Source organism: Myzus persicae, unplaced genomic scaffold (genome assembly GCF_001856785.1).
Source record: "Myzus persicae strain clone G006 unplaced genomic scaffold, MPER_G0061.0, whole genome shotgun sequence".
Classification (NCBI taxonomy): domain Eukaryota; kingdom Metazoa; phylum Arthropoda; class Insecta; order Hemiptera; family Aphididae; genus Myzus; species Myzus persicae.
In genome coordinates, this window is record NW_019103887.1 from 84,480 (window position 1) to 111,094 (window position 26,615).

At 28.6% G+C, this 26,615-nt stretch overlaps 3 protein-coding genes across 9 annotated transcripts; 2 read left to right on the top strand and 1 right to left on the bottom strand.

The window, feature by feature from the left end:
* LOC111035913 lies at window positions 1-26,119 on the bottom strand. 4 transcript variants are annotated; one of them, XM_022317745.1, is made up of 9 exons: window positions 7,965-8,298; window positions 2,556-2,788; window positions 2,371-2,485; window positions 1,634-1,760; window positions 1,157-1,343; window positions 929-1,073; window positions 726-839; window positions 518-613; window positions 1-426 (listed from the first exon to the last, which is right to left on the bottom strand). In XM_022317745.1, exons 1-9 carry the CDS (start codon window positions 7,998-8,000, stop codon window positions 388-390), a joined length of 1,092 nt encoding a protein of 363 aa, XP_022173437.1. In that variant the 5' UTR covers window positions 8,001-8,298; the 3' UTR covers window positions 1-387. The 4 variants fall into 4 exon arrangements, with proteins under 4 accessions (XP_022173437.1, XP_022173434.1, XP_022173435.1 ...); XM_022317742.1 differs by having other exon boundaries at window positions 1-430; XM_022317743.1 differs by lacking the exon at window positions 7,965-8,298 and adding an exon at window positions 25,949-26,119 and having other exon boundaries at window positions 296-430.
* On the top strand, window positions 9,661-10,801 carry LOC111035915. The gene is made up of 3 exons (XM_022317746.1): window positions 9,661-9,840; window positions 9,987-10,168; window positions 10,348-10,801. Exons 1-3 carry the CDS (start codon window positions 9,759-9,761, stop codon window positions 10,522-10,524), a joined length of 441 nt encoding a protein of 146 aa, XP_022173438.1. The 5' UTR covers window positions 9,661-9,758; the 3' UTR covers window positions 10,525-10,801.
* Window positions 16,563-22,672, top strand: LOC111035912 (TBC1 domain family member 24-like). 4 transcript variants are annotated; one of them, XM_022317739.1, is made up of 9 exons: window positions 16,563-17,075; window positions 19,721-19,852; window positions 19,953-20,075; window positions 20,352-20,494; window positions 20,565-20,734; window positions 20,807-20,983; window positions 21,052-21,092; window positions 21,181-21,297; window positions 21,887-22,672. In XM_022317739.1, the coding sequence occupies exons 1-9, from the start codon at window positions 17,003-17,005 to the stop codon at window positions 22,291-22,293; spliced, it is 1,383 nt and encodes a 460-aa protein (XP_022173431.1). In that variant the 5' UTR covers window positions 16,563-17,002; the 3' UTR covers window positions 22,294-22,672. The 4 variants fall into 4 exon arrangements, with proteins under 4 accessions (XP_022173431.1, XP_022173430.1, XP_022173432.1 ...); XM_022317740.1 differs by lacking the exon at window positions 16,563-17,075 and adding an exon at window positions 19,527-19,643; XM_022317741.1 differs by lacking the exon at window positions 16,563-17,075 and adding an exon at window positions 19,642-19,665.
* Window positions 26,120-26,615: the final 496 nt, after the last annotated feature.

Sequence of the window (26,615 nt, forward strand, 5' to 3'; positions counted from 1 at the left end):
TATTTATTATTTTTACAGTAGATACTTACTATATTGTATTGTTAAAAATATTAATCGGTTCCTAGTAACAGCCACTGTGCTTCCAAGTTACTTCCAAGCACATTAATTGTAATCGCTATAATGGTACCTATATAATCACAATTATACATTTTTATTTTGGTTATTTATAAGTTTAAGCTAACTTTTAATTAGGTACACAGGATCAAGGTGAATTTTGCTTAAATAACACAAAAAAAACAATAAAAACATAGTATATATAATTTTGAAACATCTTAGACTATATATAGGTAGTAAGTTATAAACGAAATCTTGAATGCAGCTCAATATATTCTTTTTTAGGTCCTATGGTATCACCTAGCCATTTGGTAACAATACGTTGGTGAGATCCTAGTATGTTGTACCGTTCTGAATTGGTCTCCCGAAACTCTGTCTAACAAAAATAATTAATCAAAAAAGAAATATTATACATACCTAAATAATGTGTAGACTAAAATATATACGAAAATCCTTATCTCACCCTATTCATTGTTCTTTCTTGACTCAGTGTGCTTGACAAATCATTGATACGTTCGTCCACTTCTTCAACATCCTTATGAATAGTTTCATCTGTAGTCTAGGCGTATCATTTAAAAATAATCAGATATTATAAATCATATTTTAGTCACAACTATATTTTAAGCTTGATGAAAACGGAGAAAAATAGATTTGATTTAGAATAACCTTACCTGTTTTAGCCACTGAGTCAATGCCGTCGCTCTTTTGTTGAAACTTTTATAAACTTCAAGAGCATGACCAAACCTTTCGGAAACTTGCAAATCAGTAAACAAGTATTCGATCACCTGAATATCAAAGTAGTTAAAAGGCAATTAGTATTTGTAATATTATTAGACGTTTATGCGTATTCGTAAGAAAATTGTATAATATGTACTTGTAGAATAGCAAATACTTCTCTTGAAGTACAATACGGGAATTGAACACCGGGCAACATGGTTTGTGCCATCCGAACGCATAGAGCAGCTTGGTGCATCGAGTCTCTAGTTTTCAATGCTTGACGAAATCTTATAGATTCATCTCTGGGGTGTAACGATGCAAATTCGATTAAAACAAACAGTGATGACATTTTTTTTTAAATAATGAATTAATGAAAAGTATTTACTCTTCAGTCCGCAGTGAGTGCCAACTTTTATATGCCGTTCGACTATAATCCGCTGAGTCTTGGGCGAATAACGTGGCATCTTTCCACGACAATTCACCACTAACTAACGTGTCTCGGTAACTGCGAACCCTGTCCAATTCCCGTTCCAATTGTCCGGTATTCGATGATTTACTCCCAACTAAACTTCCTGCATAAAATAAATTATGTATATCATTAAACAAATTAAATACGAAAAACGCGTTGCAATGAATTGTTTAAGCTAAATTTATTTTATGCACGCAAGTTTTTGCTGATTTCATTTTAAATTTTTAAGTAGTGAGGACTAAGAGTGTGTAGTATTTTGAATTTTTGTAGTTCTGATTGAGTAGAAAATGCTTTTTAATTTGTATAATATAGGTCTCCAAAAAGAAATTTATAATTTATATACAACCGACAACAATTGTACGTTAAAAAATAAAAATATATTTTTATTCTTACTTATTATTAGTTCTTGACTTTCATAAAGTTTCTGTAAATGCTGTACTCTTACGCTAAGTTTTGATATTTCTTCTTCACTTCTAGCTCTCATTTGACTTAACCAATTTAAATGGTGAAGTTTTAAAGACTGAAATATATAATCATAGTGACGTATTAGTTATTTGGTACATGTTAGTGGTAATACACTAATGCTGGAATATTACAAAAAATTGTTTTTAAACTGCAGTTATGCAATATTTTTTTTTGAGTTCAAGTGTTCACAATTTTAGTTATATATTTTCAGTTTATATAGACTGCATGTTAGTCAGTAGTAAAATATTATACTTAAAAAATAATTAACGCAATTTCAATGGTATAATTAAAATACTACTCTATGCTATATAGTTATTTCAAAACAATTAACTGTAATATTAGTACTATATCATGAAAAAAAATGAAGTTTTAACGAATAAACATTAAAAAATTACCGGCCATTGTTTAACCGCCAATGAATTTTTATATATAACTGTCGGAATTATTTTATCAGTAAAGTTAGTCATCTATAAGTTAGAAATACATCATAATAATACATAATTATCAACTGAATGTCCTCTATTGATGTAATTGTTTTTTTATAGTCAATTTCTAAAAAAAAGATTTAAAGATATTCTAATTTTACAGCCACATAAACGATTTATGGACTATTTATCTACTATGGAAGTAAATGATACATTTATTAAATAATAAACAGAACTTACTTTTCGATTAAGATTTGCAATAAATTCTTCGTGCTCTATCGCAAGTATTTGATTCAAATTAACTCGTAATTCTGCCATGACAGTCCTAATTGCATTGTCGCTTTCGTCAACAATTCTAAAAATCAAGCAATTAATATACTTATGATTAATATGTTAGTATTGAACAATATTTTGTCATTCTATACCTCGAATTGAAGTATCTTTGGGAAAATCGGTCGTTAGATGTTAATTCAACATCCGCTATACGTTCTTGACTGAGCTGACTCATTAAATTTTCTATATCTGTGATAAAACGATCCAGTTTTGCCATCTCGTGACCTAAAGATGGAGCCGGAGCAGCTTGTTCTTCTCTAGCAATGTCACGCTCTACTTTTTGGTATGCTTCTATTCCAGTTTCTTTAGAACCCATTCCGTTATCCTATATATGCATAAAAAACCACTCCATATTAATAACAAATTCTTTCATCTTGATCATCCAATAAATCAATCAAATCGGTATACTAGTAGGTCAATATTTTTAAGTCTTAAGATAAATACAAACATGAACCTTTAATGAATCTCAACTGATCTAATGGCCCTTTAAAAATACTAATTGGTGACCTCTGCTATATACAATATACAACTAGTGAAGGAGTGATTTGTTTATTAAAATTGGTTATAATTTAAAAACAATAATTTTATTAATTATACAATTACTGGTTTTTTAAAATTATATTTAAAATTATTTAAAGTAAGTAAATTCCAAATATATAAATATAGATATAACATAGATACATTTAATTTTTATGAATAATTATGACATTCATAAGAAACAATTTAATGATTTAGCATACCTATATTTTAATACTTAAAATATGTTCCGAATTATAACTTAAAAAGTTTAACGGCGTAAAGAATAGGCAATATAGGTACGTAATGGTGTTAAATTATAACAAAAAGAAAAAAATAACGTTTAATTGCGGCTGAGGCGTTCTTCCTTTGTCTATTTTTTTTTAAGTATTAATTTATTAGTCATATGTCTTATAAACTGGATTGATTTTAAATGGCTATAAGAAAAAACGTCAAGTGGTGTAAGCATGAGGACACATGGAGGACATGGTAGACAATTAATAAATCCAAACAGCTTAATAATACATCAAATTCATAAAATAAATATTTTTCACTATTGGTTTTTAAGTTTTTCACTTATTTCAATTACATATTTTTAACTTGATATCCCAAACCAAAATTTTTCCTGAGAATTCCAACGCATACTAATCAAATTTTGAACGGGTAGCTAATTAGTTATAACTAATAATAGTATTTAAAGTTTAGATAAGAAGAGAAGTGGGATATACATTTCAAGGGGTACCCCTTCTCCGTTCTATTTCATGACATCACTCGTGTTAACTTCACTTATAACCAATAAGTTATAACTAATTAACTTCTAACTCAAAACACGATTTGTATGTACTGAAATTCTCAAAAAAATTTCTGCACTAGAAAATGAGTGTTTACATTTAAAATAATTTCCTTGTATAATATGAACACTAAATACAAAGACCGGTGACCTCGGCGAATCACTGATCCATGGTGGATGGGCATCGTACAAGAGTCCAAACGTTTTTAGGCACTATCTAAAACTTAAACTATTCGTCGTACCTTTAGGCTAGAATACTAAATGGCAAATATTAAAAACTATGGTTACTATTTTGAAATAAAATATTTGTTTTCCTATTAGTTATTCAGAATTCAGAAATACTCAAGTACCTATTTACTTATACTATCTTTCTTATATAAGAATAATTATTACATAACTATAACTTGAAGAAAAGAAAAAATAATATTTCAATAAATAAATATTTTGGTTAGTTTACTTAATATAGTTTGGTGCCCACTACTTATAAAGAAATTATGTCATTACTTAATTTGTATATTTAAACAAGACCTTAATTTGGTTAATTTGGTGGCTCGCCCAGTCAAATATTATCACATGCATAAATGTAACATTTTATATACATTGTATTCATATCATAAATTACATTGTTTTAGTCTATTATTTGTTTAAGATATGTATAAATGAAATAATGTTATACGTCCCACAATAGTGAGTTATACCTATCCATTTGTTTACTACATGACGATAATTTCTAAGATAAGCCATTTTTTATATCAGCGATAAATATGTTTTCATGCATCGGTTATGTAAAAACTTAAAAGTAATTAACCGTGTCTATACACCTATAATACTTTTAAGCTGTTATAATCTTTAACCTTGTTTGAAAATTACGATGATATGACATATTATCGCAATTACTAACTACAGTCAGACTTTATCATATAGTTTCGACTTTCTATTTATCATTTAGACAAGTAGGTACAAGTGTACAACAAAGGTTAAAGATTTGTATTGCAAAACAAAATATTACATATATAGGTAGGTACCTACTATAATATTATTATTGATGTTGACTTTGCTGTTAATCTGATAAATAATTTCCTACACATGTATAATATTATAGGGTATATAATATAATGTAAATTGTATTTATTTCCAAAAAATTATCTATATGAATCATATTGTGTCCTTCGTTCTACCAATCATTTAATTATAAAATACTCTTTTTATTTATTAATTTTCGTGCTTTTGATTGATTTTCCCTTGACAGTTTGTATATAAAAAAAAACCTTTTCTGGATGAGTGCGTCGACCTGTTCGTTATAAACGCATGTGTTTAAGTAAACTTCTGCGTGGTTGCTAGGGAACATCTAAACATCATAAAATATACATTTTTTTGCATCAAAAACTTCTAAATATATATTTTTTTCTACCAATCCCACAGTCAATTGTTTTAAACTAATTTTTGACCGTTTATACGTTTCTATTTATTTAGTAATAAAATACATAATTTGTAAAACATTGACTCATAAAAGTTAAGTAGTATTATACAGCTGCTGCAGCTGAGGTAGATACATTAATCTTGAAAGAAATAATAAATCATTTTGAACAGAGCTAAGTACCTAACTTGATATAATAATCTTTAACTAAAATCTTATTATAACTGCATAGAATAACCCTAAAATTAAATTCCTGGATAATCGTTGAATTCCGAGTTTCTCAAAGCAATAAAAATTAAAAATGTTTTTCTAGTACTCTGCAGCTAAGGTGCAGCAGACTGTTGTGTACTAGAGAATGTAAATGCCGTGCCTTCTGTACAAGGAAGGGGTAGATGGTCTATTATCTCTCTCCATGTATTTAAATACACATCATAAATAATATATTTTGTGTGTGTTAATATTCTTGATAATTGTCAAATTTGTACATTTTGAATAGAAAAGTTTTTTTTGAATGACCATACAGTATTTAGAAAATAATAATACATTCACATTTTCAAAATATTTTTTCTTATACACATACAGTATTATGCTAATGAAGGATTAATAATTTAAGTTTATGTTTACGACGTCACTTCAGGTACTCAGTAGTCACGTAGGCATGTCTTATCAGTTATCCGCAATTGCTTACCTGTTTCGACGGGGTTTTATGTTGCGACTTTTATATTGTATAGTTGTAATAAGTCAGTCGACAACCGATATTATAAAAACAAGAGTGGGTTACATCATTGTTCGACCATATTGTCAACTCGTTAACAGTTATTTATTAAAATAATTACTTATATATTTACATTTAATTATATTAAAATGTGAATAATTAAATATTTATATTATATTATATTATATTATATATAGTCAATTATAATTTTATTAAAATTAAAATACAAACGAAAAATTGGACGCACAGACGCACCGTATAATTAACACCATTTATTCCAAAACAATAAATTATAATGAGGCTAAAGATATTGAAACAAGGTGCATGGTCTATACAATTATTGTTATCATAATGATGACATATTATTAGTGACTTATTTTTTATAAACGCGAAATATTTATTGAGGTAAATCCTATATTTTATAAACCAAATATTATAGGTACATTTTTAACAACATGCGATGTATATTTACAAACAGTTCAAACTTATTTTTCCATTAATAGTATGATTATTTTAATACTGTCTCTGCTGAAAATTTGTGTTTGTACTTGAAAATATTGATTTTAATTTAAAATAAATCTATACTAAATATGAAGTATTTTATGCAGTAAAAAATGTTTACAAATACATATAGATAGGTTTACCAAGAGAATGACTGTTTTTTGATAAAAAACCTTCCTTTAAATAAAACTATTATGATAAATCACACAACGATGAAATTTACTACATAATTCTGTGAATAATTGGTTAAAATTAATAATTATTTAACATTTGCAATTTAAATAAAAATCAGGTCTGTAAATAAGTTATCTAATTGTTGAAATAAGTACATCCATTATCTCTGTCAATTGTAGTTTTAGATTTTTTTTTAATAACTCTCAATGTTTATAAAACTCTACATTTTTGCAAAAAATTAATTTCTTTAAAATATGATGGTTCATATTTTTAGTTGCATATTCTCAACAAACGGGAGTTTAATGCAATACAATTTCACAAAATATCCCCTGCCACTTCACTTTTAGAGATCTATAAACTTATCTGGATTTCAAACAATACTTGCAAAAAAAAAACTATTATCTAGTATAATAATATGTGTTTGTATAATATATGTCATAAAGACAATTCATTATGCATTTATGCCACAGAAAAAAAATTAAAACGGTAGGTTATCGTTACCATAATAAAAAATTTAATTTGTACAAAAATATATATTGTTGTTACTGAATAATTACCTATTATTAATATTTAAGGTAATATGAAAATATTAATTTTTTTTCAAAATCAAAAATTGATTCGTATAATGATTAATTGTTATACTACTGTGAACAAAATATGTTCTACAATTTAAATAGATTTAATTTTATGGAATGTGTCTATCTAATAGGAATCTTTTTAATTTGAGTATTTTTTTTGGACCGACCCCGACACCTCCAGAAATAATTAGGAAATACGCTATTGCCTAACCCACCGTAAAAAAATGTAATAAATAAAATTTGCAAGTATACAACAAAGAAAAAAATTACTAATATCAGATTAATAAAATGAGTTAGAAAAATTAAGTAATTCCGAAGATAAAAATACTGGGATTGCGTACATTGTATTGGATATGTATATATAGTAAATATTAATGCAATTGTTCATACTCTTATTATAATTTATGACTACAGTAGGTACACACTACACAGTATCATACTAATGATAAAAATCTGTACTTGTTTAAAATTATGGTTCTCAATAATAACAACAAATACCACATGATACTGATAAATGATAACCATGTTTAACTTGTATGGTACAATTACTTAATAGCTTATACATATTGTTGGTAAGATTCTGAAACGTGTTGTTTTAATGAATTAGACTAAGTTATAGTTGCATATAAAAAAAAATATTATAACAAATTTAACTATTTAACTGAGTGTAGATAATTTTAAACTATTTTCAACAAAGATTACATAATATAATTTCAGATAAATTATAATTATTGTAGGTAACTGTAGTATTAGTGCCTATAGTATAGGTACTTAACACTTTTTTAATTACAAAGGAATTTAAATACTCACAATTATGCTTCTCTGAGTGCTCGGGGCACATCCCATATTTTTTTATGCAGTTTGTTTACCATGTCGCTTGTGATGTCTCCTCTTTTCCAACCGCCATCCTCCATTTCGATACTACCTCGATAAACTACAAATTGTGTTTTAAGAAAATACTTTTATATTAACACTAAAATTATTATTATTACTATTTTTATTATTATTTGTTAATGTTACTTGAAAAAAAAAGGATTAATAAAAGGAGCCTTATCTCATGACGTTAAACACACATTTGTATTAATAGTAGGAACAATCAAATATAGTTAACGCACAAGTAGCAGGTAACCAATATTGTACATTTGGAAAAAAGATACCGAAATTATTTTGATTTGTAGTGTACTTGCGCTTGTAGCTATAGCAACTCACGACCTTGCCAAACACTCACTAATATTTTACATTCGTAAAAAAATTATACGCATACTCTCAATAAATATTATATTTTTATAGGTGTTGTCCGAAAAGTTTCATAGGAACCATACTATATAATAGGGTTTCACGAAAATAGGTCAATATATTTCTATTACAGGGAGGATGTCTCAAGGGCTTATGACTAACATATAGGTACATTAACCCTGTAATATATTACATGACCCAGAAAAGTATCCTGTAATCACGATGATTGTAACATTTTTTTCTATTTTAAATAAATAATATTTAGGCATGCAGCCACATATATGTATACAACGTATATTATATCATACAATATGGTGATTAGTGAATAGCCTGAGGCTATAATTTCTTTAACAATTTAAATACAATTTTAAAAAAATGTGATCGTTATGTTGCAATTAAACTTTTAACTTTATTTCAGTAGTTTCTAAGGTAATAAATTAATGGTAAAACGAGTATTACTCATACTATACTAAGCAATATTAATTGTATGTGATTTGGAATATACGATGTTATTTTAACAAGATATAGGTACCATTTTTAATCCTATACGCATACTATTTTTTTTGTATACTTTGATGCAATTTCAATACAACATATTTAATTGTTTAAATTATTTTTCGGAATATTTTGATTCACAAGGATCGAATTTGGGACAAGTAGTTTGTTAGTTATAAGCATTTAAATTTTAAGTTAAGATGAGCGTAGTAAAGACTTCCGGGGGAACCCTTAAAATGTTGTCCATTACTCCGCTCATCTAAACTTTAAAAACTTATAAGTATAACTATACTATACTATACTTGATACTTCCAAAATATGATTTTTGTAGATTGAAATACTTCGAATTATATTCTGCTATGGAATATAGAGTAAAAAAAATTTAAAAACATAAAAACATCAAAAACGATAAGAAATAGTAAAAAATATTGGTATTTTCAGAAATTTTGTTTTGAAATTACATCAAAATATAAAAAGAATATTTTCAATTAAGTTAAAATTTAAAAAAAATAATGAGTGTGGGCACTTGAATGGTATAAACTGGTATAAATCATTTTACAAACATAAAATCAATAGAGATAGTGGGAAAGTAAATATTTTTACACTTTTATGTTTTATGCGATGACAATATTACATAACTTCTATGTTAGGGATTATAAATTATTTACTAGTCTGGCCATCTACAACCTTTTTTTTTTGAAGTTAAAATAACAAAATAATATATTGGCTTATTAGTTATTAACATTACTAATTAACATTTTCTTTTATAAATAACAATATACCACCATTTACTTTCATAAATATATTATCTAAGTACTTATATTTTTAAATAGCTAGCAAAGATTCATTCGACTTTCAAATACTAATTGCATAATGTCGCTTAAGTATAACGAAGAGTTTAAATACGCATTACGTGACATAGCAAACAACTCTTTCAAGCTGGAAAATCAATTTGGTAATTTAACAATCATGTATTTTAAAATTATAGTCATTCGTGTGTCCTTCTATGATTATTACTTCTATTCCATCCATAAATCATAGTAATAAAGCATTTTGATTAATAATCATTAAAATTTATACTACCATTATTTTAAATTTTAGACAGAGTCCGTTGTACAGAATGGGTCCATAAGCTGGTAATGTTGTCGGATGACTCTTTAGAAAATATTAAAATTCGCAATGATTATGCTCAATATTTACGTATAATGCTTAGAGCTGGTGTTCTACACGGAATATTTTCCAACAGTCCACCATCAACTTTAATGCCTTTCCCTGAAGCTATGGTAAGATTAAATATAATTGAAAATGACGAAACCTATTTAATAATAATATTTTGCTATTAAATTATAGGGGTGATTAAATTTATAATTGTGGAAAAAAATATAGATTAAGTTATTAAACTAAAATGAATAACATATAGGTTATAACATAGGTAGCACAATTTCAAATATTTTTTATTTAGGGAAAATTGGTAGCATCAAAAGTAACATCTCTTCCGCCTATGGGGCCAATCAATGTGTATATGAAGCACTGGTCTCCTGACGGACGAGCTTATGTGGCTATAAAACCAATACCAGGAAAAGGAGTATTAACTTACCTTTCAGTCACTCCAGTAGCTGATGGACAGCAAAATAATTAGTTTGAATATTAATAAATTGTATTTTTAATTGACTTTACAATTTTTTTTTCTCAAAAAAATATATATAGTAAATGATTGTATTCCAGTCGTAGTGACAACTGACAGTGGTTAATATCATTGATTATTATAAATGGTTATCAATTAGTATTTAGTATTGCTATATTTTATAATCAATGTTAATATTTATTACAATATAGCCGAAGCGGTATATGTAGGCATAAAAATACTGAATTATGAATGTCTATAAATAAAATATTTAGGACATTCCCAAGATATTGACATTTTAATTTAATATTAGTCCAAGTCCTATTATAACTATTTTTCTAATAAATAATAAAAAGGTCTTTTTTTCTCATATTTTTTATACCTAAGTTTGTCCAAATTAGAATTTCAACCCGTTATTCACTGTTTTTGTAATGGTACCTATGCTTATTGAGCCTCGAGGTCTGTACAGTTTGCATATTTTCTAAATAAAAAAAATACTATCCATGAAAAAATACATCGGTTATATATTATCTGTACACATTATACATGTACCTACCTATTCAAAATCGTTTAAATTTCATTAAATTATGTAACGAAAACGTGTTTTATCATAAATAACTACCTAAATATATTAAAACGGATACGAATAATTAACATGAACTCGCGTAAATAAAATTCTATAGTTAGAACTTGTTATTTATGTTACAGGGCACCTGCCTTGCACCCTTTTATATTCATAAAAATTATTTGATACAATATGTTAATCAATAATAAAACCTAAAGGATAATAGTGAATGTTTGTAATTTTAATAAATAACATATTTTTTAATTCACATAAAATTATTATAACTATCATAAACTATTAAACAAAGAATCATGATTTAGTTATTCTGTTGCAATTTGAAAATATTGTTCGGGACTGAAACTTTTAAGTAGGTATATTATTATATTTTGTACACACAATTACATTTTTAAATGAATTTTTTTAGGAGAAAATGAATTCTACCTACCGTAAATTAAAATTAATTAGATAAATAGCAATATAAGCATTGTCCCAAGCTCAACCCCACATGCCGAATCGGTTCCCATTTAATTATTATATTTTTCATATATTAATATTTTTCTTCTCAATTTTGTAAGCTTAGGGCCGTCAACTTTAAAGTTAAAAATGGTATAATACTTACGGTTATGTGTGTTAAAAAATAAAATAAAATATAAAATTACATTTTAAATCGTTGATTTAGGAGTCAACCGGTCATCACATAAGTTTACAAAATAAAAATAATAAAATAAAATATGTACAATTTTAAATCGTTAATTTTCAAATTTAAAGAAATCTTTCTTCGAGTATTCGATTCGTGTAAGTTTCTCAATTAATTTTCTTCATTAAATTATCAATTGTTCAGTTTTCCAAGTATTGGTTATTTCTTTCCTATTTGCTGTAGTAAGTTTCCTTGCATTATTACTTCGAAATTTAATATGACGCAAACATAACAATTTATTGCCATATTATTGTATATTTTACGGAGTGTGGGTACATTTATATTTTATACTATTTAATTCATATTTTTTACTATTTAATTCATATTTTTTTCATACATATATTATGATTTACTGTTGCAAATGAATGCTTAAAAATTAAAATTGTAATTATTTCACATGAACACAAACGGGAATCAATTCGGCTCAACTTAATAAAATACCTTTTTCAAACGGTAACCAATTCGGTTACTCCCGTTAATACTTTTCCATTTTGTATTTTATTTTTGTTTATTTGTTAGTTTAATTGATCTCAATAATTTACAATACCAAAACCGCTTATTTCTACGGTATTGTCATAATTGAGCGATTTTCAATTAGAGCATTAGAATGGGAAGCTTATTTATTGTGAATCTGTGACTAGATTTTTGCATTTTCATGTATATACATATCTTATAGAATCTTATAATTAACCTGATAATATCTTATTGAAAATTAAAATAGCCAGCAAGTTGAAGAATACAAAGTAGGTATACCTATTCTAAGTAATCGATATTTCTAAATGTAGGAGAGATTATTAATTTTTCAACCAAATCCTACCGTACCTATTCCTTGATATATTACCGTATCAATATTCTGTTTTATTTTTTTATTTTTTTATTTTTTTTATTATACCATTACTATTCTAATATCTAATAATGGTAGGTATAAACTTATATTCAATTATAATTTATTGATAGATACTTATTTATAGTCTATTCTCGTTATTTCAATTTTCATTAGTATTATTACATTATTGCCCTTTATGGACTATGATGAATAGAGGTACTAATAATAACTAATAAGTAATAATTGATAAAATAATTTAAAAATGAACGTAAACACCTATTTAATGTTTTAATAATACTTAAATAGGGGGATGAGGTGACCGAGTGGTCTGACGCGTCCGCTGCGACGCAGCCGGTCGCGGTTCGATCCTCAGCTACCAGGCGGCATTTTTCTCCGGACAAGTCGCGGTGACCGGAGAACAAGTGCTGCCATCCCCCACCCCCGGGGCATGGCAGAAACCTACGGGTGCCCCATTCGAAATTCTGCCAAAAACAAACACACACGTGTTCCCCCCTATCGTCCCAAAATATACAATACAAACCTACAATACAAATCCTACTACAGCTAATGACCTCAGTTGCCGAAGCTTAAGATAAATAAAAAAAAAAATACTTAAATAAGTATGACGTTTGTTTTGATTGTTACAACAGTAAATGTCAAAACATTATAGTTTTAGGTACTAAAGCAGGTTCCATGTATACATTTTTGTCCGTGATCAAATTTAGTACAAATAAAATTACACTTGTTATTAAAAATGAGCAAGTATTTGAGAGGGAGGAATATGCGTTTTTTACTATTCTTAGACGACGTCATATGGCGGTAAATATACTTTTGTTGCTTTATCATTCTATGCGACAAAAATAAGCCAGTGAAGGGATATGACACCCTCATTCCCCCAAAGATACAGTTCCAAATGATTATGATTTGTTAAATGTATAAATTTTTTTTTTATTGATCACCGAACAACAAAATACTGGCATTTATGTTAGTTACAACTTTTAGTTAAGAAGCTTACATTAACTTACAAATATACTTTTATGAATAATAGACTACATATTATAAGTAAATCGCATAGGGTGATAAAATGACATTATTTATAAAGCTAATTCTAAGTATAACTAAAAGCTAGTGATATGCTGTACATCTTTTTTTTTAAATTTGTATAGGTTTGTTATTTTTAAGAAGACTATCATTTTGGTGTTGTTCTCGGTTTCTGGTCCCAGTGCAGTGTCAAGAACGTATCTATTCTGATATTTTGTAGATATTGCTCTTGTTTGAGGCATTCTGTTATATGTTTCACGGTCAGTTTAACACCATTGAATTCACATGAGAGGACTTCTTCTTTTGTCACTATAGGTGTCCGTGCAGTAAGTCGTGTTGATCCAATTTGCATTCGGTTCAGTATCGATTATTTTTTTCTTCTTAGAGACCTGTTTATCCTCCTGTTGGTAGTTCTTCAAACGATGTTTAGTTTGGTGGTTTGTTGGCTTGTTGCTTCCATATACTAGGTCATTTTTTGTTGGTCATCTCAATTTATATTATTGATTGGGTAGGTCATACGTACTTTTATAATGCTTTTATAAGTAGGTGCGTACACTATGACGTATATCTAAGTACCTACTCACTAAAAGCAATTTATATTTTTTCACTCAAGGTTTTGTACCGTGTACAATTTATAGTATCATTTAGTACCTAAATGTACTTATAGCTATAAACTTTTTATACACTTAGGCACTCCGTACTAGTGTTCTACTGTATACTACAATTGTATAATAAGCATTTACAATACTGTGCGATCGTGGTCTATGGTGCCGAGTGTTTTGTTTGCGCGTTATTTGATTATCATAGCAATATAGAATATAAAGCAATATAAAGTAATAAAATGTTTGTTATATGTTCAGGGGTGTTCAGCAGACCTCCTCCCTCCCCCCTTTGGCCCCGCATATATGTTTTTCCCTGAAACAGTATATTGACCTCGTCTAGTAATTCTGACCTTCTGGGGTCATCGGTTAAACCGTAAAAAAAAGTACTATATTATTTTGTAATCAGTAAAAAAGTCCATTTTGAAAAAATTTGGTTAAAGAGTCCAGTTTAATTTTTATACTGTCTGACAAAAAGTCCGAAAATACAAAATATTCTAATCAATTTTAAATTATAATAATTATATTATATGATTTTGTGGGATATTTCATATATAATTAATAATCATTTAAAAAATGTACCTCATTATTGTAACTATTTTTATTTAGTATTAAGTATTTACCATATTAATAAATTATATTTAAATTTGATAACTATTCCTTACACTTGCTTACAGTTTACTATACAAACATTGTCTCTACAATAGTACAATGATAATAAAAATAATAATAAACATGTAAAATAAGGTACGTTGTAAAAAATAGTCAATACAAATTTCCGATCTCATAATACTATGTAATCATAACTCAACAATAATAATAATAATTGAATAGCGTTTTATTAAACAATAGCATAATATGTCATTTAAAAATTATTTTATTCTCAATTCATTATTACTTAATTTTTTTTCTATTTGTTTACCTAATGGTCATAACTTTACCTACCTAGTTAAAATTACCAAATTAATTACCTACATATTTTAAGTGAATATTAATCATGTATATAATGTATAGTATATACGATATACCTATATAAATTATATAATTATAAATGAAAATGTAATAAAATACTTTGTATTTTCGGAATTTTTGTCCAACTTTTTTCAAAATGGACTTTTCATTCGGCATTCATATAATTTATTAAACCCATTGTCAAATCCTCCAATAACATAAGGTACATTTATGGGTGATATTTAGATGTTCCCTCCGTGCTTTCCCCCCAACCAGTGGATTTCAGCAGACTGGACGGTCCACCCATGGACTGAGACATTTCCGCCCTGAATGAATCAATTTATATATATTTTCAAAGATTATAAATCATAATAGGTTGGAAAATAGGCTTTATGGTTTTACCCGAAATGTATGATCACCATATCGGCGCCTATTGACTATCGTCATTCACGTTATGGATTTATTACCCTATTTAATGGGTATAGATTAATAAGCTCAAGTTAGGTATGTGAAAGTATTATTGAATATTATATTAGTTATGTATTAATTTAACAATTTTTTATAATTATTGAACAAACAATCTCGTGAGCAGTACATTTGTTTGTTTGAATTTGTAATTTGTATTTTGTTCATAATTAATAATTATCCTACCGAATAATGGCTGAAGTGGGCCAAAGTCTGAACTGCACGATTCACAGCAGTGAAGGTGTAACATAATACAACACATTTTAATAAATTATATTATTATAAATTGGTACGTAATAATTAATAAAGTTGTTCTGAAAACTAGCAATAAGTCACAACTCTGAAGATGTTTATTGAAGGCTAAATAATGGAATTAACTTTTATTTTTTTATTAAGTAAATGTTAAGTTTATTTGCTCTGAACAGTCTTTTTTATTTAATAAAAATGTAAGGAATGGAAACCATTGTTTTGAAACCGTTTAGAATGCAAGGTTTGCCAAGTTACACTTTAACGTGCTAAACATAAGACATATTATATTATAATGGCGTGCAGACGAGCAGAGCGATATGCCAATATTGGTAGGTAACTGCAATTATACGTGTGTGGAGTGATGGTAAATTTATAAATATGCTCCCCGATAATAAATTTCAGTGGGTATGCATTCCACAAGTGTCCAGTGTTTCTGTAATGTTGTGTCCAAGGTCGTTTCATGTCGTTTAGGCAGCAGTTACTAGTGTACCTACGAATATTCAACACGATAATATGTACTTTTAAGTTGTAAATAGTATGACGTTGACGTAATGCATTATTAGGTAGGTACCTGACGTGGACATAGTCACATAGAACCACATCTACGTATACATGGGCAGGTACAAATAAATGCATTATGTGTATCACGACGATTCGTGTACGGTTTACGTGCACGTATGTGAGAATTCTCGTAAATAATCCATACACGGAATTTTCTCTCAAGGCAGGTAAGTAGGATTTGGTAGGGACAAGTGTCACAGTCACTGGACAGGTATTTGAGAATCGAGTGCTGTGTAATAATTATTGCAAACGGTAAATCTCGCAATATCTGTCGTGCGAACAAAACGACAAAACGTCGGCACTGAATCTTTTGCTTATCAATTTATCGTATCGGCCTTATCACGATACACTAAGAAAAGAGTTGTAGTAGTGCACAACAATGTTTTGATTTTTGGATCGGTTTTGTACGGTTGGTAAAATCGAAATAAATCGCATACAATTTTCGCCGCGGTCGCCCGGGCCAGGCTTCGGCAAGAGTCCAATGTTGGACATCGACGAATTTTCCACTGCCCGTGTACGCCGTACGGTGGCCTGAAATAATGGCACTCTATGACAGCAAACATTGGCTTCTCTCTCACATCAGAAACTCGTTCATATCGTCCGATGACACAGGTAATCATTACAGTACAGATAATAACTATTATTACTAAAATCGAAGCGCACGGCCGGCGACGAGTCGATTTATATTATTGCTGTTATTGTTGTATCATTTTATTGTATTTTCCATTATCATAGCTGCAATGCTGGTGCCAGGTGGTAGGTAGGTAGAAATGGGTAGAGTAAAGTTAATGTGCCAACGACCGCGATGAAAACAAACAGACAGACTAGGTATGGGACGTATTAAACGCGTTTATGTTTACGGATCAAGACCATTCGAGCAGGTAACACTGTCTACTATCAAGGTGTCCAAGGGTGGGGCATGGTTATCTGGAGAAAATTTTTTTCAACGAAAGTTTTTTCTAGCGTTTAAAATAAAAAAAAAAAACTAGGTAATTGCCTAGAAATAAATTCCTCGCCGCGTTCCGTATTCCATTTTTACGCCATATTTTTTTTGTGCGTTTTTCCGGCAATTATTCGACTGAACTATAGTTTATTAGTCCATTACTGTTAGTTGTCAATGTTATTATTGTTTCGTATGCTTCAATGATCGTCGTCGTCTACCCATACAGAAATCGTACATAGTATTATACTTAAAATCTGGACCGCCCAGGTACAGAATCCAATCAGTGCAAGTAAACAACAATCCGTGATCTATGTATAGTCCGATGTAACGTTTTAATGTCATTTTTTTTAATCTTATCTCGTGAATTGTTTTCCAACGTTCATCATTACAAGTGCTATAAAGCAATGGTTTTAACTTAATCGTTTTTTTTTCAATATTTCCTTATTTAAAATACTTATATTCAATTTTACTCAGTATACCTACCTACTGTAAAAACCTACCCAATATATAATTTTGGGTTTATAAACTGTATCCGAGAAGAAATCATGGTCATTATCAATGATCTCGATTACCAGCCATTCCAATCGCTAGTCAATGTCGACAGTATTCCATTCCTTATCCCGGAATGCACAATTACAAAGAAGCAGCCAAACAAGACATTTAGTGAAATCCAACATCTCATTACGAATGGACGACACAAGGAAGTTAAAAAACTATTACGCAACCACCATTGGCCTGCCGATAACATAATTCGCTCTCAACTATGGTCGGCACTTTGTAAACAGCACAACAACAATAATATGACTGAAGGTTTCTACTGGGATCTAGTCGTCCAATTATTTGGTACTAAAGAATTACCAGATAAAACTAGTATATTGCCACCTTTTGTTGATTCCAAACATAGACATATTTATCATTTAACTGGTGTCGGTAAAGAAGTTGCTGACCGAGTAGTATGTGTACTTGGGTTTGCATGTCCTGATATTACTTATAGTCCAGCAATATATTCTTTAGTCTCATTATTTTTACATTTCATGCCTGAAGAAGAATGTTATAATAGCTTAACTAGTCTTGTGTCTTCAAAACGATTAGTTTTTATGACTCAAACAAAATCATTATATGAAGTTACATGGAGAACTGTAATGCGAGTTACAAGAAAACATGCAAGTAGTGCTTCAATTCATTTAACAAAATTTTGTTCGGCAACCAAGATGGAACATGTATATACCGATTGGATGTGGTGGATTTTTCAAGGCCTTCCATTTCATCACATTGTAAGAGTTATGGACTGCTACTTACATGAAGGTATCAAAGTATTATATAGAATTGCCATGGCTATACTAAAACTTTTTTATAAAAATTCTAGTAAAAGAAATTCTCCTTGGGCTCAAGAAGCTCTTAATAATGGATTAGAAGCTACTTTAATGAATTTTTGCAGACAAATGCCTGTTAGTCCTAATAAATTGTTAAAAATAGCATTTAATATTCGAGCATTAAGTGCTGCATATTTACATAGAATTTTTGTTAAAACTGAAATGTCAATGAAGTCAAAAGCCATCGTATCGAATTCCCACCAATTGATAAGGTCTCGATCGAGTGAAAATTTGCCTACCAGTCAATCCCAAGTAAATATTCAGCTCCTGTCTCATACACTCAGTACTCGAGAACTTTTCACATTGTGGTCATGGTTACCAATGAGAATTACAATGTATCAACCAGTTTTATTGTACACTACAGAAGAGCATGGATGCAGCTTGACTACATTTTATTTTAGAGTTGAACAGCATGAACCAACATTGTTGATTATCAAAACTTGTTCTGATGATGTGTTTGGTGCTTATTGCTCAACTAAATGGCTTGAGAGGAATAGAAAAGATGATAGAGGAAATAGGACAGCATATTTTGGAACGGGAGAAACATTTCTATTTAGCTTGTTTCCCGAAAGATCAAAATATCCATGGGTTGGTATGGAAAATGATAATGTTTGTCATTCGAATGAACTCTTTATGGCTGCTGATTCTAAAATGATAACTATTGGTGGTGGTGATGGTCAAGCTATTTGGATGGATGAAAATATAAGATTTGGAAAATCTGATAGCTGCTCAACATTTAATAATCCGCCACTTTGCCCTGGAAAAGATTTTGAAATCAAAGTGTTGGAAGTTTATGGTTTTGGAGGTGCAATGCTGTGAAGAGTTGGTGACCATGATTGTATACTTAAAATTATTCTATTCAAGGTTTCTTTATGTTTATATTTTAGTAATTACACTTATTTTATATATTTGGATGGTTTTTTATACGACATTATTTATAGGGATTAGCGAGGTGGTTATGGGTGGAGAAAATGTACTTCAAACAATATCCACATCAAAATATGACACATATCCAGGAATTGAAGATAATGAAGAAGAAGAAGAATTGGCAGAATCACTTGATATTCACACTGGTAAAATAAAAATATATTCATTGCTCTACTCCGAATCTTAAATAATACCTATTATTCTCGATTTGTTTGATTTATTATTAATTAGTTTGTATTTTTAAAGAATTTGGAGTTCGACGTCAGAGATCTCATACGTCAGTTCAGTTAGAACGTCTGCAAAGAAATATGATAAAATCTGCTAATGTGCGCCATGTAAAATGGGAAATAACACCCGTTTCCCTTACAGGTATTTCAAATATAAATACCAAATGGTATTAAATTTATATTTTAGTAGAATATACCTATGCAAAGTATAATGTTTATATTTTTGATTTAAAATTTGTAGTAAATAATAAGAAAAATTAAAGTAAATACAAATTAATTGTTACTCAAATGTGGGAATTTTTACAACTTTATTTGTATTGATATCAAATAAATTATTAATCTTTTTCTCTTATATAATTTATACATTACTTATTACTAATTATAATAATATTATTAATAATGATTTTTAAACATCTAGATGAAGAAAAAGCTGAATTATTTCCTAAAAAAGACATCAGTCACCAAAAAAAGAATTATGTTTCTGAATTATCTAAATTATTGAAAGCTTGCCCATACCTACCAATGAATCCGTTTCGAGAATATTCTAAATATGATGGAAATGTAAATACACATTTAACATTATTTTTTAAATAAAATAATGTACTATATTTAATATTAAAAATGTCTATAGGCCCAGCTAGGTGAAGCCACTCGGAAGTATGGTATATTTATAACTATGCTGAATTTAGAACGTCGTAACTATCCTATGCAAGTATCAATTATAGCCACTGCAAAAGTACATGATCTAATTGGATTGGTTTGCTGGAAATGTACTATTGAATATCCAGATTGCACCTTAAAGTAATATATATTTATATAAGATAGCATACATAATTTAAAAAAATGTGTTTAATCTATTTGTGTAATAACTAGGGATAGTGTTGATTGTTATGCTCTATACATAGCAGAAGATGATGGCGAGGTTGATTTTGACTTTCCATGTTTAGACTCTCGAGAGACTGTTGCTAAATTTGGATTTGGGTTCTTAGCTATTGTTGAACGTGACAGTAAATTAGCACCAGCTACTTCAAATCATTCCCCTACATCACAGTAAGATGATTTCCTAAAAAATATAGATTTGTATAATATATTATTACTGAAACACATTCTTGTTTTAGGGAAGGAAATTCTGTCTTATGTGAAAATGTGAACACTAAAGGTAAAAATATTTGCTTCAACTCTTATTTAAATAATAACTAGTCTCCTTATTTTCTTTATTTAAGTTGATTGTTTTTTATTTCATCTAGCTCAACAACAACTAGAAGGAGAGTTAAATAAACTTCTTGCTATTGAAGCACCTTTATACCAATTGTACCATGTGAATATTTTGAATAAAGTTAGAGCAAAAATAGAAATACATTTAGGTAAGTAATAAATACTCAACTGTGTTTTAATGTTTTTAAATTAACAACATTTTCAAGCTCTTAGACCAAAAAATCAAAGTTTTATCAACATACCTTTGTTAAAAATACATTTTTTTTAAAGCATACAAATGTCTTAAAAGCAAATAGCTTAAATAGTCAAAATATTTAAAAAATATATATCATGTATAGGAAATGATTATATAAATGGTTGATGGAAATATACTGTTACTCCATTTATTCAGAATTACAGTAAAAAGTACCAATCAACAAAAAAAAGAAACTGGTGTTTTTCTTCTGCTATTTATTGGTTTTTTTTTAATTATTAAAAGGATTAACTAATTAGATAAAATGTACAACCAAAAACTACCTTCAACGTCAAAGATTATTTACAATTTTTGCTCCAAATAATGACAACCACAAAAAAACACATTATTCTAAAACCTTTAAATTCCTTGCTTTGCTCAAAATCTAAAAGAATGATTTGAAAAATTAACTTATTTATTAAAAATATACATGTGTTTACAGCTTTAAAAGCTTAATAGAAATTAAAAATAGTTTGTAATAAATATCATATTTTTACTTTCATTAGGTATATCTGGTCAAAAAATAGAATTAGATCCAGTTGTAAAGCAAAGATCTACCTCTAAATTTCCATGGACAAAACAAAAGCCAGCTACATACGACATGGATTGTGTGGTTGCATGTGATCTTACAGAAACAAAATCCAACAATCGTGCTGTCTTAAGACTTGTATATGATAGTACAGCATTAAGCTCTAGTATTGGAGATAGTGCCCCTAGTCAACAAGGAACAACTGCTGTGTGGAGTAACTTCAAACACCATGATTTTGAAGCAGAACAAAAAGTTGCTGAAGATATCGTACAAAAAATTAATAACATTTTAGAACTCAGGTGTAGTGTAAGAAGACAGGAATATATCTCATTACGTGAACGTAAGTCACATCGCAGAAGAAGCTTTCATCTTGGTCCAAGATAAAGTTGGTAACTTATTTTTTTAAAGATACTTTTATTGGGTATCGTGTGTTATGTTTTAAGAATTGTTTTTTTTGCACTGAAATGTCATTTATGGATACGAGATATAATTTTTTTAAAAATGTGTTATTGTAATTAATTTTCTTATTCTATAAAATTATATTTTTTTACATAAAATACTCACTTGCAATTCCTGTGACATTTATTATAATTGTAATTAAATTTTTAAGAGTTATTTATAAATTGACAGTTTAATTCCAAAATTATTGTACATACTATTTAGAACTATCACTGTCAAGTGTCAATATTCATTTGATTGAAATCGTAAATCATGTTTATTATATAAACTTTAAAATCAATAATATAAATAAAAACTGGATAAATGTTTATTTTTATTATTTAACAAAAATTACTGTGAAACCTAATTTACAGACATCTGTCAACATGTCTAAATTGATTAAGTTCTAGCATAAAAAAGGTGTTCCTGTGTATTTCAACTTATCTGTGACCGACACTTTTGATACTGACACGGACCGTTAAATTTCTTCCCAATACTTTGATAACAAACAACACTTAGTCAAGCTCAAATATAATTGCTTACATATGTACTTCTACGCCACAGTGTCGCCTATTGCTACAAACTAACAAGTTGTACATTACATGTCTAGATACTAAGGTGCTCCTATTAAACAATAATGTCAATTGCATGGACGTATGAGTGTACTTTAATTAATATTTACTGTCAGTTTTTTCCATAGAAATACAATATTTATTCATTAAATCAATATGTATGCAAGTATGACTAAAAAAATACTAAAGCCGGTCTACGGCAGCTACTATTGATGGTCCAATGACTATCTATAGTATACATGTTTCAATTAAATATAATTCAACGACGTCGTTTTCTTTGTTCTATTGCTAAATAACAGAAGAAGAAAATAATGTTAGGTTTTTAGAATGAAGACAAGATTTTTTTATAATACTTGGTTTTGTTAACAATGTGGTCATTAGCTTATATAACTATAAAATGGTCTACATTTAAATGTTTATGAATAACATATTAGCTGATGGTGTTCTGTTTCATTAATAAAATGTATTAGTTTGATTACTACTTTTGGTGTAGATCCGAGGATTTCTTGCAGAGCTTCTAGTAGTTGGGTGTTAGTGTTTCGGTATATGTTGTGAGCATTCTTGAAGTATACAATTAATCCCCTGTTTACTACTGAATTTGTGGGTAGATTTTTACTGGTTTTCATGAGTTGTTTGTGAATGATTCAAGTGTGGTATTTACAAAGGTCGTTAATTAGAAAAAAAGTTATAATAAATATTCTCATAATTAATATAAATTTAAAAACTTAGTATAGATAAATTAAAATGATAAGTGGTTTATGCCTAACAACATTGATTAGAGAACCGATTTTTTATTCTTCAATTATCGCTTATAATTAGAGATTGGATTTGTATGTATCCAATACAGAAAGTAAAATATGCATAGATGTGCAATAAAAATATGTACGGTTAATTTATTAATATTTTCCAAACTATTTTTAAGTGAATAATTTTTGAAAAAAGATTTAATTGAGTTAATTTGATATAAGCTAAATAATTTTAAGTGCTACTTTAAATGACATTTTAATGTATTTTTACCTTATTTTTTAATAGTAAGTATGTAACTATTTATGAACAGTCTTTCATTCTTTCAAAAGTGATAGAAGCATTTTTACCAATAGCACTTGTTATTTCATTGACTGATGGATATGACTTAAAAAAATTTAATGAATATAAATTATAACTAAAATTTTAAATTAATATTACCTATAAACTTATTTACAGAACCATGGGAGTTGCACCCAAATCATAGCAAAATGTTTTTCAATATGTTATTACAGTTTTTTTTGTTATTACAAATTATTTATGTATTTTCACGGATATGATTTCTGTCATAAAAATAATCTATTTGTTATAACGAATTTATTCTCAACTTAATCTTATTATGACTTTCAATTATTTGTAATAACAGAAATGATATCCATATAACATATACTTGTGGAATGCGAACTAACGGAGGCTGCTACTACTAAACACAAGATTCCAGAGTTTCTGTATCAATTCCTAGGCCCAAACATGTCAACAATTAAACAGACTTCATAAAAGCAATAGAAATAGAAAATTTAATATAGACAGTTATAAGTTATAACATAAGTAAAAAATAAATTATCATTATTATGATCATTGTAAAAACTAATATTATGTGTAAAACAAAAATATCAATTGTCATTTGTCAGCCAATAGCCATCGCTGCCGAGGCTTATTTCTAATAAAAAATAAAATATCCATTAAACAAAATAAGTTTATTGAAAAACATATATTTACATGTTACCTATATCACATATCTATATATTTAATACAATATTATAAGACTTGCACATGTTTCAATACCTATACCTATTACATTTAAAAGTATTCAACTTAGAATTTTTATAGTATTGAGGAAAAATGTTTACCTTTCATTGCATTTACATGTTAAAGTTTTATAAATTTAAATTAAATAATATATTACCAAAGTAGCTATATAAATGTACTAAAATACACAATGGATAAATTTAACTTATATAGAGATGATTTATGTCAATTTGTTGTAGCAGATAGGTATACAACACTAGGATGTTTGTTAAGTTTTTAAATTTAACAATCAATTGTCAATACCTCCCTACTTATCAGTTATTGACAATGGATTGTTAAATTAAAAAACTTAACAAACATCCTAGTGTTGTATACCTATCTGCTACGACAAATTGACATAAATCATCTCTATATAAGTTATATTTTAATTATTAAATTTTGAATGTCATTTATTTAGTACTTATTCAAAATTAACGAAAAAAAACACTTGTGTCTCCTGTCTGCTAGTAATATTCTAAATTTCGCTGCATTCTACTACTGTGTACTGTAAACTTCTGATCTGATTCTACAATATACGATGCAACTAGCAATATTACCTACACAATATCAATAGCGAATTAATCATGATCATGATTTCGTCATTACCCGGTCTGTTTCGTTAATCACCTTGTGATCTAGTCTTATTCGCATTTCGCATGGCATGTCACGTGGCTTGTGGACAATACGAATTGTGTGTACAAATCGCTTAACTTTAGGCATTTTTAAATTTTAACAGTAGGTATAGGTAAGAAGGTACTCAAAATAGAAGCGATCAAGATGTAACTCCAACTGACCATTTACTTGTCAAAATCAACCACTCATAACATTAGAAAGGGCTGTACTGACTAATATAGTGACATAATAATCAACACCATATAAGATTTTTATAATTTTTACTTAAATGCTTAAATGCTTAAATGTAACGTGTAATCAGAGATTAAAGCGTAGTATATTAGGTGTTGTAATCGTGCTTTATGACAGTTAGGTAGTTTTTTTCTAATATTTTTAGTTTTTGCTGTCAATTCATGAAATAATAATTATACCTATTATTATTTTAATAATTTTAATTATTATAAATTATTTATACTTGACGTGCCCGTCACATTATTTCCATTTACCTAGATTTTTAAGCTGGGGATTTTTTCCCTACTACCGGGCACTACGTACCTACCTACGTAAATACCGTTAAAAGTCTGATAACAATTTAAGCACCTTACCCACTGTCCTTATACTCGGTACCTATAGTCAGCCATCGTTCGTGCTAATTTGTCGAATAGTTATGCTCAGAAGTGGTAAACATTGAATGTTTGAATATTACCTCCTTATCCGCGCGTCACAATGTAGGTCACTTTGATCGCATTCGAATTTACTAAACGATAACAGCAATCGCCCGAGCGGACTACCTACTTGATAGATAGATATTATACACAGGTACTTCACATGAAAGTTGTGCCCGAATTATTTTCTTGAACAGTTTCCTCTACCTAACGTTAAAATAATAGTGGCCAAATGCCCAAATATACACTATAGTGTGTATAGTACCTACTAAACTCTTTTAATACACACTATAACTTTGAAATGCCAATGATCCATCACAATTTATTATAGCATCGGAGTAACCAGGTGGTGATGTCTGACCGCATGGTCGCCCGCGGGTTGATGTTATTTTAATCAATATTTAATCGTTTCATCATTTGCGAAAACAAGAATGTTTATGTTAATAAATGGTTATGTGCTGTATAATCAGAGATTTTTGACTTCCCCCTCACCCCGGTTTATATTTCTGAGGGAAATAGCCCCATCGCATAGGTACGTGTTTAGCACACCTACATGTTAATACTCTTTACAGTCACTGCTGGTCGAAACCTATTTGATTGCATGGAA

What these genes read in the sequence shown, in the direction of transcription:
- LOC111035915 (XM_022317746.1), top strand. Translation starts at nt 9,759, where the DNA reads ATGTCGCTTAAGTATAACGAAGAGTTTAAATACGCATTACGTGACATA. An exon ending in CAAGCTGGAAAATCAATTTG is followed by an intron (nt 9,841 to 9,986) that starts GTAATTTAACAA and finishes TTTAAATTTTAG; the next exon opens with ACAGAGTCCGTTGTACAGAA. An exon ending in TGCCTTTCCCTGAAGCTATG is followed by an intron (nt 10,169 to 10,347) that starts GTAAGATTAAAT and finishes TTTTTTATTTAG; the next exon opens with GGAAAATTGGTAGCATCAAA.
- LOC111035912 (XM_022317738.1), top strand. Translation starts at nt 17,952, where the DNA reads ATGGTCATTATCAATGATCTCGATTACCAGCCATTCCAATCGCTAGTC.
- LOC111035913 (XM_022317742.1), bottom strand. Translation starts at nt 8,000, where the DNA reads ATGGGATGTGCCCCGAGCACTCAGAGAAGCATAATT. An exon ending in CACTCACTGCGGACTGAAGA is followed by an intron (nt 1,074 to 1,156) that starts GTAAATACTTTT and finishes GTTACACCCCAG; the next exon opens with AGATGAATCTATAAGATTTC. An exon ending in AAGTATTTGCTATTCTACAA is followed by an intron (nt 840 to 928) that starts GTACATATTATA and finishes TTTGATATTCAG; the next exon opens with GTGATCGAATACTTGTTTAC.